The following is a 14,682-nucleotide window of genomic DNA, read 5'->3' on the forward strand; positions in this document are numbered from 1 at the left end:
CACAAAGCAAGAGCAAATCACGCTCTAAATTAGTGCACTGTACAGCTTGAAATTTCCTGGACTAGTCTGGTTCAATAACTCTGCCTTAAAAAGACACACAGCGAAAATCAAGTGTCTACCACAGCAGAAGGTGAAGAGCTTGTCCCTTGAAGTGGATCATCATCTGTTGTGTGGAAATACATGGATTTAGGGCGAGTGGCAGGAACAAATCATATGCACAAACTGTAGTTCAATTGATGTGTGAAGGTCAAGAAAAACAATGCAATGGCTGCTAACGTGAATGATCCAACATAAAGTCAGCTGTCCATAAAAGTGCACCTGTACAAAGCATCAGGATGCACTGAAATCACCAATTCCGCGCCATTCTATTTGGCCAAATATAAATGTCCACTAACCACAATGTCTAACAAAGTCTAAAGGAAAATGGACAACTTACTGGACAAACGATGCGTTATCTCTTTGCCCAGTCACATCCATTACGTAGCTACAATGAAGGAAGTTTTAGATATTTTTTATATTACTGTAGAACTATATAAAAGTGAGAGCAGTGCACTGTCGCTTTAATTTTGCATTATATTTTATATTTATGCAAATATTTGTACAAATGTGAAGGCAGTACTCTCTCTATAAAAGTTCTGATGTTAATGCAGATCAAAATAATTGTGCAGCACTGTTATAATATATATATATATATATATATATACATATACATACATATATATACATACATATATATATATATATATATATATATATATATATATATATATATATATATATATATATATATATATATATATAAGATTATGTGTGTATTTATATGTATAAAAAGTTAACTATTATGGTTGATAATATCAGCACTTTTTTTTAACAATTTGATCACATCAGCCTTCATATACACACAGACGCACACACACATATTTATACATGCTCACTCACAGTTCCATCTCAGGTTGGCCCTTGCTTGTTTGTGATAAATGTAGCATTTGTGTCCAGGGCGTAGGCTTATTTCTGCTCAGTTGCCTGCTCGGGCTAAGCTAAGCCTTGTGTTGCAGATAATGACAGCTGTGAAAGGAGTAGGGAACTGAATGAAACCAGTGGGGGTGTCGAGTAGCTGCGGATCCAGTCATTCTGCCCTGCCAGGCCTGCATTTACCATCCTTCTGTGTCCTGCAGTGTCACACAGGGGTGCACACCACTCTACCTCACATCTACTCTGTTTACCAGTGTAAGGGCTTATTTTCCTCTAAAAGGAAAGGCTGTCTTCATTCAAAGGAGGCATTTGATGTGCTAGAAAAATCTTTGGAATTTTTGTGTGTTGTGAAATTGCATCAAAGCCACATGTTTACTACAAGAAAATCTTTTTTTTTTTCCAAGCACTGATGGAAATTGTAAATTCTTGCAATTCAAGATTATGATATGTGCTATTTTTGTTACATTAGCCTTTATAATTTATGTTTCTTGTAATAATGCATCTCAAGGTCAGGATTTTCACTGTCAACAAGTATGGCGTTATTTTTGTGCCACTATTCTGAGCGCACATAAAACAATTTTGAGCGCACGTAAAAAAGAATTGGTGGTGCAAGTGTTGCATTTTGAGGAGAAATTTATTTTGAGCAAAGAAAACCTAAATTTGATTGAATCTTGAACATAAGAGTGTCCATAAGTGCACGTGGCACCAGGACGCTCTAGGCTGCAGGTCGATGATCGATTTTGTAATCGTATCACCAGACCTGCGACCATATCTTCTGGACACTCGGGTAAAGAGAGGGGCTGAGCTGTCAACTGATCACCACCTGGTGGTGAGTTGGATCAGGTGGCGGGTGAGGACGCTGGACAGACCCGGTGCACCTAAATGCGTAGTGAGGATGTGCTGGGAACGCCTAGCAGAGGCCCCAGTCCGCAAGATCTTTAACGCACACCTCCGGCAGAGCTTCAAAAGCATTCCGAGGGAGACTGGGGACATTGAGTCCGAATGGACCATGTTCAGCATCTCCATTGCTGAAGCTGCTGCATTGAGCTGCGGCTTCAAGGTGGTTGGTGCCTGTCGTGGTGGTAATCTCCGACACCAGAGGTGAAGGGAGCCACCAGGCTGCCTCCGGAGTCCTATCGGGCTTGGTTAGCCTGTGGGACTTCGGAGACAGCTGACAGGTACCGACAGGCCAAACAGAATGCGGCTCGGCCAGTGGCTGAAGCAAAAACTCGGGTGTGGGAGGAGTTCGGAGAGGCCAACCGTCAGGCGTCTCAGGAGGGGAAAGCGGTGCTGTACCTGCACTGTGTATAGTGCTGGCCCAGCGCTGCTGACTTCGACTGAGAAAATTGTTGGGCGGTGGAAGGAATACCTCCTTATTCCCACTGACACGTCTTCCGAGGAGGAAGCAGAGTGTGGGGATGAGGGGGATGACCCACCAATTTCCGGGGGCGAGGTCACTGAGGCAGTTAAACAGCTCCTTGGTGGCAGAGTCCCCTGGTGTGGATGAGGTCCGCCCCGTCCTGGTCGCGGAACACTGGACCAGCTCTTTATCCTCTCGAGGATACTTGAGGGTGCATGGGAGTTTGCCCAACCAGTCTACATGTGTTTTGTGGACTTGGAGAAGGCATTCGACCGTGTCAATCGGGGTGTCCTGTGGGAGGTGCTGCGGGAGTATGGGGTGTCTGGCCAATTGCTACGGGCCATTCGATCCCTATACAACTGTTGCAAGAGCTTGGTTCGCATTGCCGGTAATAAGTCGGACTCGTTCCTGGTGGGTGATGGGCTCCGCTAGGGCTGCCCTTTGTCACCGATTCTGTTCATAATTTTTATGGACAGGACTTCTAGGCGCAGCCAAGTGGCGGAGGGCTTTCACTTTGGTGGCCTCAGAATCTTGTCTCTGCTTTTCACGGATGATGTGGTTCTGTTGGCTTCATCGGGTGAGGGCCTCCAGTTTGCACTGGAACGGTTTGCAGCTGAGTGTGCCGCAGTGATGCAGACGCTGCACCAGTCCGTCATGGTGAAGAGAGAGCTGAGTGTAAAAGTGAAACTCTCAATTTACCGGTCGATCTACGTCCCTACCCTCACCTATGGCCACGAGCTGTGGGTAGTGACCGAAAGAACGAGATCGCGGATACAAGCAGCCGAAATGAGCTTCCTCCTAAGGGTGGCTGGCCTCTCCCTTAGAGATAGGGTGAGAAGTTCAGCCATCTGGGAGGGGCTCAGAGTAGAGCCGCTGCTCTTCCACATTTAGTTAACAAAAAATATGGTCAGTCTAAGCAATGAGCTACTTAAACTTTTTTTCTGTAAGTTTACAGTTTTCTTTCTTACAATTTGCTGACAGATTTCTTTCTTTGTCACAGCTTTTTCTTTATCATGTAGAAAAACAGTTAAATATGTAACTTCTTTACACTGACAGAAAGGGGAGTTTCACTGGTTCGGCCCACTTATGTCAAAGTGGGCTGTATGCAAAATGTATGTAAAATGAGTTTGATACCCCTGCTATAGGGTCTTTACTTTACAGGATAAATCACCTGAAAGCAACTGCTGTTGTGATTTTACACTATCCGACAAATTTATTAAAAAGCTTTTGCTCCCGAAGATTGCCACATGCTAAAAAAAAAAAAATCACCAATTCCTGAGGTGTTTCGCTCAGCATGCTGTTAATGCGGCATCATGTCCATCCAGTCTGTGCTGAGAATCAGCAGCTGTCAGTACATTCTCTCCTATCTTGACAGACTGATGTAGACTTAATTGCAGCTCTGTGCACATAGTTTCAGCTAAACAACAAAACAAGAAACTTAAAGGCAAAAACCTGCTAGAGGGTAAAGGAGTGTTTAGCACCTTATCTAAACTCAGTGGTTTCATACTGTATGTTTAACTTAACAATAGTTTAACAATGGTTGAACCACAATGTTAAAGCCGTTTATACACAGGCTTGTCAAAGAGGCAAAATGATATTTGCACTGTCTCAGTCTGGCTTTATGACAACTTCATTCCTTGTGCAAATGTGTCTGTATAAATGATTATTTATCAATAAGAGAACAGAAGCAGCTCTTGGCCTCACTTTTAACCACAGTGATGATGATGTGACAGACTGCTGGGATTCTGAGGACAGGGCAGGCTCTGGTGACATCACCAGGGATGATGCCATCATGTGCATGAGTAATAGCACAGCAATGATTTTTAAGTTTCACCACCACTCTGACCTCAATTTCTACTTGTCTGAGAAGCCAACTGAACCAAGTGGGGGATTTATATTTCCACTCATTGGTGGAAGGGTGAGGTTTATTCAGATTTGTGTGAATGCGAATGTGCATCCATCCACATTACATGCAGACAGAAATGGTGCATGTCCACACTTCATAAGGGATGTGTGTCACAGTCACTGGGCTTGAAATCAAGCAGAGTGAAGATTGTTTATGGACTGCCAAAAGTAATTAATCTCCCTTCTCAATGAAAATTAATCGGATTAAACCTTCTCGTGGCCCAGTGAATCTGTATCTGTCCCACTTTGCTCTCATTATGCCAGTCCTATAGGTCCGATTCACTGGCTTCATCACAACAATGGGCAGCTCAGTGACTCCAGTGTGTAATCATATTCTCCTGCTTGTCTGAATGCTTGTCTTTCACGGTCAGAGAAGGAGTTTTGGCCCTTTGACCAGTATCACATTCTGACCTTTGGTAGGCATGCTGAAGCAGTCAGAGAGATTTGTTGATTTCAGCGTCATCTGTGTGACTCTGGCCGCTGGTGAAACACATGTTCGCATGATTCTTTGACCTTTTCTGTAGCATTCAGAGAAGTATTCTCTGCCCACTACTCTTTTACTTTTCTAAGTGGGCTATGGGTTAACATCCTAACGACACTGAAATACTTATGTTTTTAGTCCTTGCATGTTAGAAGGATTAAGCTGCTCCAGTTCCTTTAAAATGTACTACCTACATATAACCAACAGTGCTCTTTCAAGTAAAGGAATTTGATGATAAGGTAAGAAAGATAATATTCACAAATTAGCTGTAATTGTCACTACAAGAGTCCAGCATTTCTGCCATAGTATGAAACAAGACAATTCATGAAATAAAATGTTCATTCCAGTGGCAACACACACATTTGAGTATAAAGCCACTGGTAGCAGGTACACAATTTTATAAACGGCTCAAATACATCATCCAATGATTTTTTGCTATTATAAATCAATCCAAATTGGCTATTAAAAAAAATCTGTACATCAATGGAGCATGTTGCCATGTCTCTGCTGTAAAGATTGATAGGCTTGCCATCTTATGACCTTATTTCAAGCTGTAGGAACAATGTAAAGGCAGATATACGGCAGAATAGAGCATTTTATAGGAATCTAAGCAATGGATGAAGTGTATAAGTCTATAACATCACAGAGTTGAGTTGTACACAGGCAATGAGAAAGACATTTCCACTAAAGGTCTAGAGTTAGCCACTCCAAATTGCTGCGAGCCATATGGAAGGGAGAGGGGGCCACAACTGTGGAATAAGCAAACATGAAGTAGCAATGTGATACAACGTCCTGACATGCTATAGTTACCCAAAATTCATGTTAAAGACTAAATATTAATTAGGAACATGAATAACATGAAGCAATGTTAAGATACTATCATTTGGTGATGTGATTTCCATTTGACCTGAATAAATAAAGTCCTTGTGTTCTTGTGTTTTCTTTGCCTTCAAATGGTTTCTTTACAGAAAGTGAGTCATTGCTCTATTTACAGTTGTACTCACTATAAATTTCTACCTTTAACATAAGCAGGAGTCTTTCCTTGCAGTTCTGTTGCTTGAATCAGTGCAGTCTAGACCTGCCTTGAGTCGCAAAGTACTATTCTATGAGAGTTTGGCTGGTAACAGTTTAAGCAGCCCTACTTCAGCTATCTCTACAACACAGACATAGGCACGTTGGATATACTGAGCTGTTGTTTCTTCAAATTTCAATCAGTTGTAGAATGTTTTCATACTAGGATAGATATGAGCATTACTTTGACACGCAAAACCTTATTTTTAATCCATCGACTACATTGGTATTGTACAATTATGGATGCTACTGCTAACTGCGGATGCTGCAAGTATGTTGTATGTGCCCTTATGTTTTTTTGCATTCTTTATAGTAAGAACTATCCCATATTCAGCAACAGTCACATCGCTGGTTCTCGACAGAGATCAGAAAATAACTCTAGTAGGAATTTTTCTCTTATGATTCCATCTGTACATGGTTTACATCTACAAATACATCATACAACCCATGTGTACTTTGTCACCTACTGTCAGTTCTCGGAGTGCATTTCATTTTACACTAGAAGAAGACCAAAGTGGAAATAAATTACGTTCTTTCGTTTGATTCAGGTTATTGTTTCCTCCCCAGTTGTGTGCAGCTGACACTTCAGCAACCATCAGGCAGGATGTCATATGGTTCCATTGACAGCGGCTCCTTTGGCAGTCGTAACCCATTTGGAGGTCCTATGAGGCAGGGCTACCAGCCAGTAGGTAAGAACAGAAAAATGCTATTTTACGATGCCATTTAAGATATTCTACATGTACATGTTCATAACAATATGGCGATGGTTTAATTTGTCGTAAACCTAAAGTTTAATGCTTTATGTTATTAGACAGGAAGGGTCTTGACAATTATTGAAAGAAGTAATAAATAAATAAATAAATACTCAGTGGTGCCATTGCTTTTTTGTAAATCATCAGGTTACAATTTTTATCATTTTAATTAATTTGAATACATGTCCAGGATACCGCTGCAGGTATTTTAGCATGTAGGTGGCATTTACCAAAAAGCCCTGCTTGAACAGCAGGGCTTTTTGAAGAATTGTTACTGAGTGTAACAATTCTTCAAATCTATAGTTGAGTTCAATACCTTGTTCTTGGGCCAAAGTTTCAGTTTACAGATCAGTGATTCCTGAGATTAGGGACAAAAAAGGTTTTAATTTTCTAAAATATATTTTTTGATTTTTCAAAAACATATTTACATATAATTGTTACACAAAGTTTTGGCTGTCTCACCATGTTTTGGTACAATCTCCCAGGTGTAACATTTTTTAATAATTTGTGTTTTTCCTGGAGAAGTGCAAGGTTTTTGTCAACACCGTCAGACACAAAGAAATGCAAAAATATATATTTTAAATTAAGTTGTTTCAGCTCTTTTGACTATTAGCAGCTTCTCTATTCTATTGTTTATGCACATATGTTTTCAAAGTAATTATACCACATTTAAAATTAAGATTGTTTTGGCTTTTTATTATTAGATTTACAGTCATACATATTTTCAGAAGCTTGTATTTAATCTGTATAAGAAACAGTCATATTAAGCAGCAAATTACACATTTATTGAGAAAATTACGTATTTTTATTGGAAGATCATGAGAGAGGAAACTATATGGTTCTCCAAAAGAGAAAAATAAACAAAAACTCTATATTATGGAGTTGACAAGGTCTGACGGTGGTGACACTCTAGTACATAGGTGTCAAACTCTGGCCCGCAGGCCAAATTTGGCCCGAAGCCTAATTACATTTGGCCCGCGAAGCCACACCAAATTACTATCAGAGCTGGTCTACTGGTATTATACAGCTAATATATATATTGTTTAGTATTAAGCTTTGCTTGTTCCATATTCAGTTTTTCACCAAAACGTGTTTGAGTCCATAAGAAAAGATTCATTCTTATATCTGGAGGAATAAATATATTTCAATAAATATTAAGGTTAGCCTGCGAGTTTGTTCCAGTTTTGAATTTTGGCCCACTGTGTATTTGAGTTTGACACCCCTGCTCTAGTAGAAAACAAGATATTATTTCTTTCAAAATGACAATTAAACCTTAACAACCTTTGTAATATCACAAGACACATCATAACAATTCTGTTTTTGCACATGTCAAGTTCTACATCTTAATAGTTCACCAGCAAGTAGCTGCCTACTACTCCTTGATTCCTAAAGTTCTCTGTGGTTGTGTGTTTAGACCCTGCTGGACTTTCTCTCCTTTTGTCTCTCTGTGCTTGTTTCCAAAACCTTCTCTTCTGACTTTTTTCTCTTCCTTTCAGATTACTGGTGTTCTTTATTTTTCCCTCTTTCACTCTATATCTTTCCCTTTCCTTTATGAGAAACTCTTTCTTCAACTCAGGCTGGCTGTTAATTTTTTCTCTCCTTCTTTTTTGATCATCCCTGTTCCTTCTCCTTCGTTGCTCTACTGACAGGTTCCCCTTTGCTATTCTAGCCTGAAATGTACCATTTTGTAATTACTATAATTTTTCTGAACCTTATGCTTTTTCACAGATTAAGGATGAATATTCACAACACAATTATGCATTAAGCAATAGAAATGTCATTAGCCATTTCCAGGTCCAAACTCTGCTGCAGGATCCCAAAGTCAAAGGAACTCTGCAGCATCACTGAGAGTTACAAACTGTCTAAATTATTTCATCTTTAATAAAATGATCAGTGCGGCTGCTTTACCAGGTGTAACATCCAGGCATCCATGAAAACAGAATATATGACATTTAACAGAGTTAAAGTTAGATTGCTTGTTTCCACCTAAACATGATGACTATCACAACGTTTCCCAACCAGAAGCCGTGGGTGGATAAAACCATCCGCGACGCTCTGAGATCCCGCACCGCTGCCTACAACACGGGACTCATGACGGGGGACATGGACCCGTACAAAGCCGCGTCATATAACGTGCGGAGGGCGGTGAAAGAGGCGAAGCACTGCTACGGGAGGAAACTAGAGTCACAACTCCAACAGAGTGACTCTAGGAGCCTGTGGCGGGGACTAAGGACAATAACGGACTATAAAGCACCAACAACCGGTATGACGAACGCGGCCGTGACTCTGGCAGACGAGCTGAACACTTTCTATGCTTGCTTGCCGAAGCCGGACCAGGCGATGCTGAAGCAGTAGCCGAAGCCGGACCAGGCGTGGATGAAGCTGGGGATGAAACCGGGCCAGGCGTGGATGAAACCGGGCCAGGCGTGGATGAAGCCGGGCCAGGCGAGGATGAAGCCGGGCCAGGCGAGGATGAAGCCGGACCAGGCGATGAAGAAGCTGTAGCTGAAGCCGGGCCGGGCGAGGACGAAGCTGTAGCTGAAGCTGGGCCAGGCGAAGCTGACGCTGTAGCTGAAGCTGGGCCAGGTGAGGATGAAGCTGGACCAGAATCAGGCGAGGATGAAGCCGAGGATGAAGCTGGGCCAGGCGTGGATGAAACCGGACCAGGCGAGGATGTGGATGAAGCCGGGCCAGGCGAGGATGTGGATGAAACCGGGCCAGGCGTGGATGAAGCCGGACCAGGCGTGGATGAAGCCGGACCAGGTGAGGATGAAGCCGGGCCAGGCGTGGATGAAGCCGGGCCAGGCGAGGCTGCGTCCTCAGGCTGAGGCGTGGTAGTAGCAGGTGGTAGCGCTGCAGGTGGTGGTACTGCAGGAGGCGGCGCTGCAGCCACGGGTGGAGAAGCAGCCACAGGTGGAGAAGCAGCCACAGGTGGAGAAGCAGCCACAGGAGGCCGGACGGGCTCCTCGGGCCCCCCAGCCGACGTGGCAGTCAGTGTGGCATGAGGCTGGACGGGCTCCTCGGGCCCCCCAGCGAAAACAGCCGCAGAACCAGTGGGCACCGGGGCCCCCGGCACACATGAAACAAAACCAGTAGGCACGTGGGCCTCTGGCACACATGAAACAAAACCAGTAGGCACGTGGGCCTCTGGCACATATGAAACAAAACCAGTAGGCACGTGGGCCTCTGGCACGTATGAAACAAAACCAGTAGGCACGTGGGCCTCCGGCACACATAAGGAGGGCTGCAGCTGCGCAGAGCACTGACCCTGCTCAGGCAGTGACAGCCCGGTGCAGTTCACAGCTGGCATCTTGGCCTCCAGGGGTCCAGAGTAAGCTGAGGGCAGTAACCCAGCCTCTGGGGAAGCCCCGGAGTGAGCAATAGTCTCTAATGTAGCCAGCTTTTGAGGAACAGGTCCGTAGTGAAACAGTTTGTCTCCCTGCTCAGAAACAGCGGTGGAAAAACAGTGCGAAAATTGTGGCTCAGCCATTACCGGAACTGTGGGCTGTAGCGATGCTAGCGGTGGTGGTGGCTGAGTGGCTAACCGGAGCGGCGGCAGAACGGGTAATTGAGCCCTTAGGGAGGCTAACGGTTGAGCCACAGACCTGAGAGCTTGTGGCCGGACACAGAACTGAGCCGGAGAATGGTGATAAAGTCCTGGCTCAGAAGGAGCGGCAGAGAAACAGTCTCTCGGTTTTACAGAGGGTTTGTAGACGCCCACTTGCGAAGGATCCGTTACCACGAAGGTAGGTAAGCTATCTACACTGTCTCTCATCCCGCTCTGAATAGCCCCAGAAAACAGAGTCCCGGAATCTGGGGAAGCCAGAACATGTCGCTCGCTCGGGTGAAGTCCGAGGTCCAAAAGGAGGAACTCCCGCTCCCACGAACAAAGCAAGCCCAGAAGCCATGGGAGACAGGTCACTAGACGCTGTAGCCGCCTCTCTATAGCGCGCTGGGACGTGCCACCCGGGTTTTCCAGCCACCGGTCGATGAGCTCCTGTGTGGCATCGATGAGATTTTCCCGTAGCTCCCTGGATGGGTTAAGCGCTGCTGGGTCCATGTTGTGGTCACGTCGTACTGTCACGGTCCGGGGCAGCGGCCGTGTGGACAGTGGAAGGAGGACTCAAAACGCAGCACTTATTCAGGTGTGAGGGTGATTTATTGATAATATCAAATATAAAGTGGGGATGGTAAAACAGAACTAAGGATGAACTAACTGGGAGAAACTACACAAAGAAATAGCAAACCTGAGCATGAAGGGAGAACAGCAGGGAGAACAGCAGGGAGAGCACGCAGGGGATTACACCAGGTATGAACACAGACAACGCGACCAGGAGCAGAGGAAATCACACACTATAAGTACACGAAGAGACACTGGGAAATCACACACAGGTGGGGGAAACAGCTGGACCTGATTAACCTGACGAGACAGGGGAACACTAACACCAGGGACCAACAGAGGGAGCACAAACCCAGAACCCAGTGTCTAAAATCCCAAACACAAACCATCCCAAAACAGCCATGAATAATAATGAAAGTAATAACAATAAGGGACACAAACACAAAGTCACTCAGTCATGGCCGCAGGACCATGACAGGTACCGAAAAAAAGAAAATTTATTCATAACACACGTGAAAAGGCCCAGGAAAACCGAGTAAATGATAAAAACGATAACAAAATAACGCTGAAAACCGATAAAAACCCTGAAAACTATACATTTCACACCTGAGCCTCAACTCTCGCGGCCCGGTACCAAACGACTCACGGTCCAGTACCAGTCCGAGGCCCGGGGGTTGGGGACCGCTGTTGTATTATATTTCCATTTCGTTCTTTACCTGAAAAACCTTTTTCCATCTTTCAGTTTTCATCAGACTAGCATGCTTAATCAACAGCTCTACATGGCTCACCATATGGAAAGATGAAATTTCAGAATGGCAAACATTTCCATTTTCAAATTTCCAGGTAGAATAGCTTTCTGTGAGTAAGGCCTTATAACACATGACATTTTGTTACAAACCGTGATGGCTTTATATTGCGATGCCACCGTCAGGTCGTTCTAAACTAGGTGTGGGCAACATCTGTGTCACACTAAGAGAATTTGTTTTCTTTCTTTTATTTAACTTTATTACATTTGTGGAACTTCTGTTTGGTGAACTTGAAATTGCTTACTTGAAGCAGTCTATTTAAATGTCATTATGTCTGATTTTGAAATATCCACAGTGGAGTTCAGATGTTCATCCATCAGCTGGGATCTCTAAGGTGTTGTAGTTTATCACAGAGAAGCTTTATTCACCTATAAAAATCTGATGGGCTGTGTCTTGCAGCAGCACCACAGACGCTTTAAAAGAATTTGACTCACGATGAATATATAAAGCTGTCGTTATTTGTTTTTTGGGCAGTTTGCTTTGTTTTCCTTTTATGACATTGCAGGTCAGGTTGAAACACCTGAGAGGAAAAGTCAGTGTGTTGCCCAAACCTACTGTGTCTTATCCTGCTTACTGTAGCCTTTGGGTCAGATAGCTTTTAGAGCAGTGTAAAAATTGTGAAAAAAGTATAATAACTAAGTTTTAGGGTATAATAAACCCAATAATTTAAGCTGACAAAATAACCCATTACTATTTTTACGTGAAAATCATGTAATTTCACATTACATCTATACCATTACAGTATAAATCACCTTAAAGCAACTGCTATCGTACACACACACACACACACACACACACACACACACACACACACACATATATATATATATATAAAAGAGCCTTCATCAGGAACTCAATGGGGATGTGGCGTACAACACTAGAGGCCAACTCCAAGCCCATAGCACAAGTCACCATCAAGTGCGGGATCTACCAAGGAGATGCTCTGTCCCCACTGCTGTTCTGCATAGGCCTGAACCCCCTCAGTGAGATCATTAACAAGGCTGGCTACGGATACCGACTACGGAACGGAGCAGTTGTCAGCCACCTCCTGTACATGGATGACATCAAGCTGTATGCCAAGAGTGAACGAGACATCGATTCACTGATCCACACTACCAGGCTATACAGCAATGACATTGGAATGTCGTTCGGACTGGAGAAGTGTAGTCGGATGGTAACAAAGAGAGGGAAGGTAGTCAGAACTGAGGGGATTGAACTACCAGAAGGCAACATTGCAGACATAGAGGACAGTTACAAGTACCTGGGGATCCCGCAGGCGAATGGGAACCATGAAGAGGCCGCTAGAAAAGCTGCAACCACCAAGTACCTGCAGAGGGTCAGGCAAGTCCTGAGGAGTCAGCTGAATGGTAAGAACAAGATCCGGGCCATCAACACGTACGCCCTGCCCGTGATCAGGTACCCTGCTGGGGTAATAGGCTGGCCAAAGGAGGAGATAGAAGCCACTGACATAAAGACAAGAAAGCTCCTTACCATGCATGGAGGGTTTCACCCCAAGTCCAGCACCCTGAGGCTGTACGCTAAGCGGAAGGAAGGGGGCCGGGGACTGGTGAGTGTCAGCACCACAGTCCAGGATGAGACAACGAACATCCAAGAATACATTGGGAAGATGGCCCCAACTGACCGAGTGCTCAGTGAATACCTCAGGCAGCAGAAACCCAAGAAAGAGGAGGGAGACGAGGAACCATCATGGAAGGACAGGCCCCTGCACGGTATGTACCACCGGCAGATAGAGGAGGTGGCTGATATCCAGAAATCCTACCAGTGGCTGGACAAAGCTGGACTGAAAGACAGCACAGAGGCACTAATCATGGCAGCACAAGAACAAGCTCTGAGCACAAGATCCATAGAGGCTGGGGTCTATCACACCAGGCAAGACCCCAGGTGCAGGCTGTGTAAAGATGCCCCAGAGACAATCCAGCACATAACAGCAGGGTGCAAGATGCTAGCAGGCAAGGCATACATGGAACGCCATAACCAAGTGGCCGGCATAGTGTACAGGAACATCTGTGCCGAGTATAACCTGGAAGTCCTGAGGTCAAAATGGGAGATGCCCCCAAGGGTGGTGGAGAATGACCGAGCTAAGATCCTGTGGGACTTCCAGATACAGACGGACAAAATGGTGGTGGCTAACCAACCGGACATAGTGGTGGTAGACAAACAGAAGAAGACGGCCGTAGTGATCGATGTAGTGGTTCCGAATGACAGCAATATCAGGAAGAAGGAACACGAGAAGCTGGAGAAATACCAAGGGCTCAGAGAAGAGCTCGAGAGGATGTGGAGGGTGAAGGTAACGGTGGTCCCCGTGGTAATCAGAGCACTAGGTGCGGTGACTCCCAAGCTAGGCGAGTGGCTCCAGCAGATCCCGGGAACAACATCGGAGATCTCTGTCCAGAAGAGCGCAGTCCTGGGAACAGCTAAGATACTGCGCAGGACCCTCAAGCTCCCAGGCCTCTGGTAGAGGACCCGAGCTTGAAGGATAAACCGCCCGCAGGGGCGTGCTGGGTGTGTTTTATATATACATACATACACGTATGGGTTCTCAGGCCTCAGACAGTTAAATTAGGATTAATAAATGGCATCTGGCTGTAGGAAACACAGAAGACATATTAGAAGGTCTGCTGAAAAATGAAAATCAGACCACAAGGATAAGAATCTTTTATGTTAAACTGACAGTAAAAAGCAGAAGTGCTCACTGTAAGGCATGCTATTAAAATCACTTGCATGTCAACACTGTGGCTTTATGAAAGTTTGCATGAATTTTAGAAGTCACCCACGTTCCTACTCATAAAAGCAGGTAATCAGAGTCAGGTGTTGCAGTCATCACAACACATTTGTTATTCATAAAGAAATGAATAATTCAAGCAATCAACTCTACATGTACATGAGTAAAAAAACACAAGTAAATGGCTGTATGAAGTATGATTGGCAATTTTTTGGTTTGACGATAAATAAATCTGTAAGAACTCTCCAGTTCATCCTTTTATATGCATTTATGTATGTTTGTTGATATTATGATGGAAAAATGTATCCCTTTTAGAGGCAGATATGCAAATCAAAGGAATGGAAACCACTTTTCCATACAGCCATGATACCCACCCACTTATCTTTGTTCTCTGTTGCATTTTTAGCTATGCAGGCTGTGTAGCCTTAATGACAGTCAGTAGACCAGTCCATTACTCATGAAAATTTCTCAT

At 44.3% G+C, this 14,682-nt stretch overlaps 1 protein-coding gene across 6 annotated transcripts in view; it reads left to right on the forward strand.

Moving 5' to 3' along the window:
- Positions 1-14,682, forward strand: part of tsnare1 (T-SNARE Domain Containing 1) — a 276,008-nt gene that overhangs the window by 53,819 nt on the left and 207,507 nt on the right. For 5 of the 6 annotated variants that reach the window (XM_086310182.1, XM_086310186.1, XM_086310185.1 and 2 more), the window contains exon 2: positions 6,357-6,478. In XM_086310182.1, the coding sequence (XP_086166308.1) occupies positions 6,394-6,478 (85 nt within the window). In that variant the 5' untranslated portion in view covers positions 6,357-6,393. Of the gene's footprint in view, positions 1-6,337; positions 6,479-14,682 lie in introns of all 6 variants that reach the window. The other variant, XM_086310183.1, reaches the window with a different exon arrangement.

The sequence above is a fragment of the Aulonocara sp. 'chitande type north' Nkhata Bay genome, linkage group LG11 (assembly GCF_057382095.1).
Source record: "Aulonocara sp. 'chitande type north' Nkhata Bay isolate Kocher_YH1m ecotype deep benthic linkage group LG11, A_spYH_male_GT1.1, whole genome shotgun sequence".
In the NCBI taxonomy this organism is placed as follows: domain Eukaryota; kingdom Metazoa; phylum Chordata; class Actinopteri; order Cichliformes; family Cichlidae; genus Aulonocara; species Aulonocara sp. 'chitande type north' Nkhata Bay.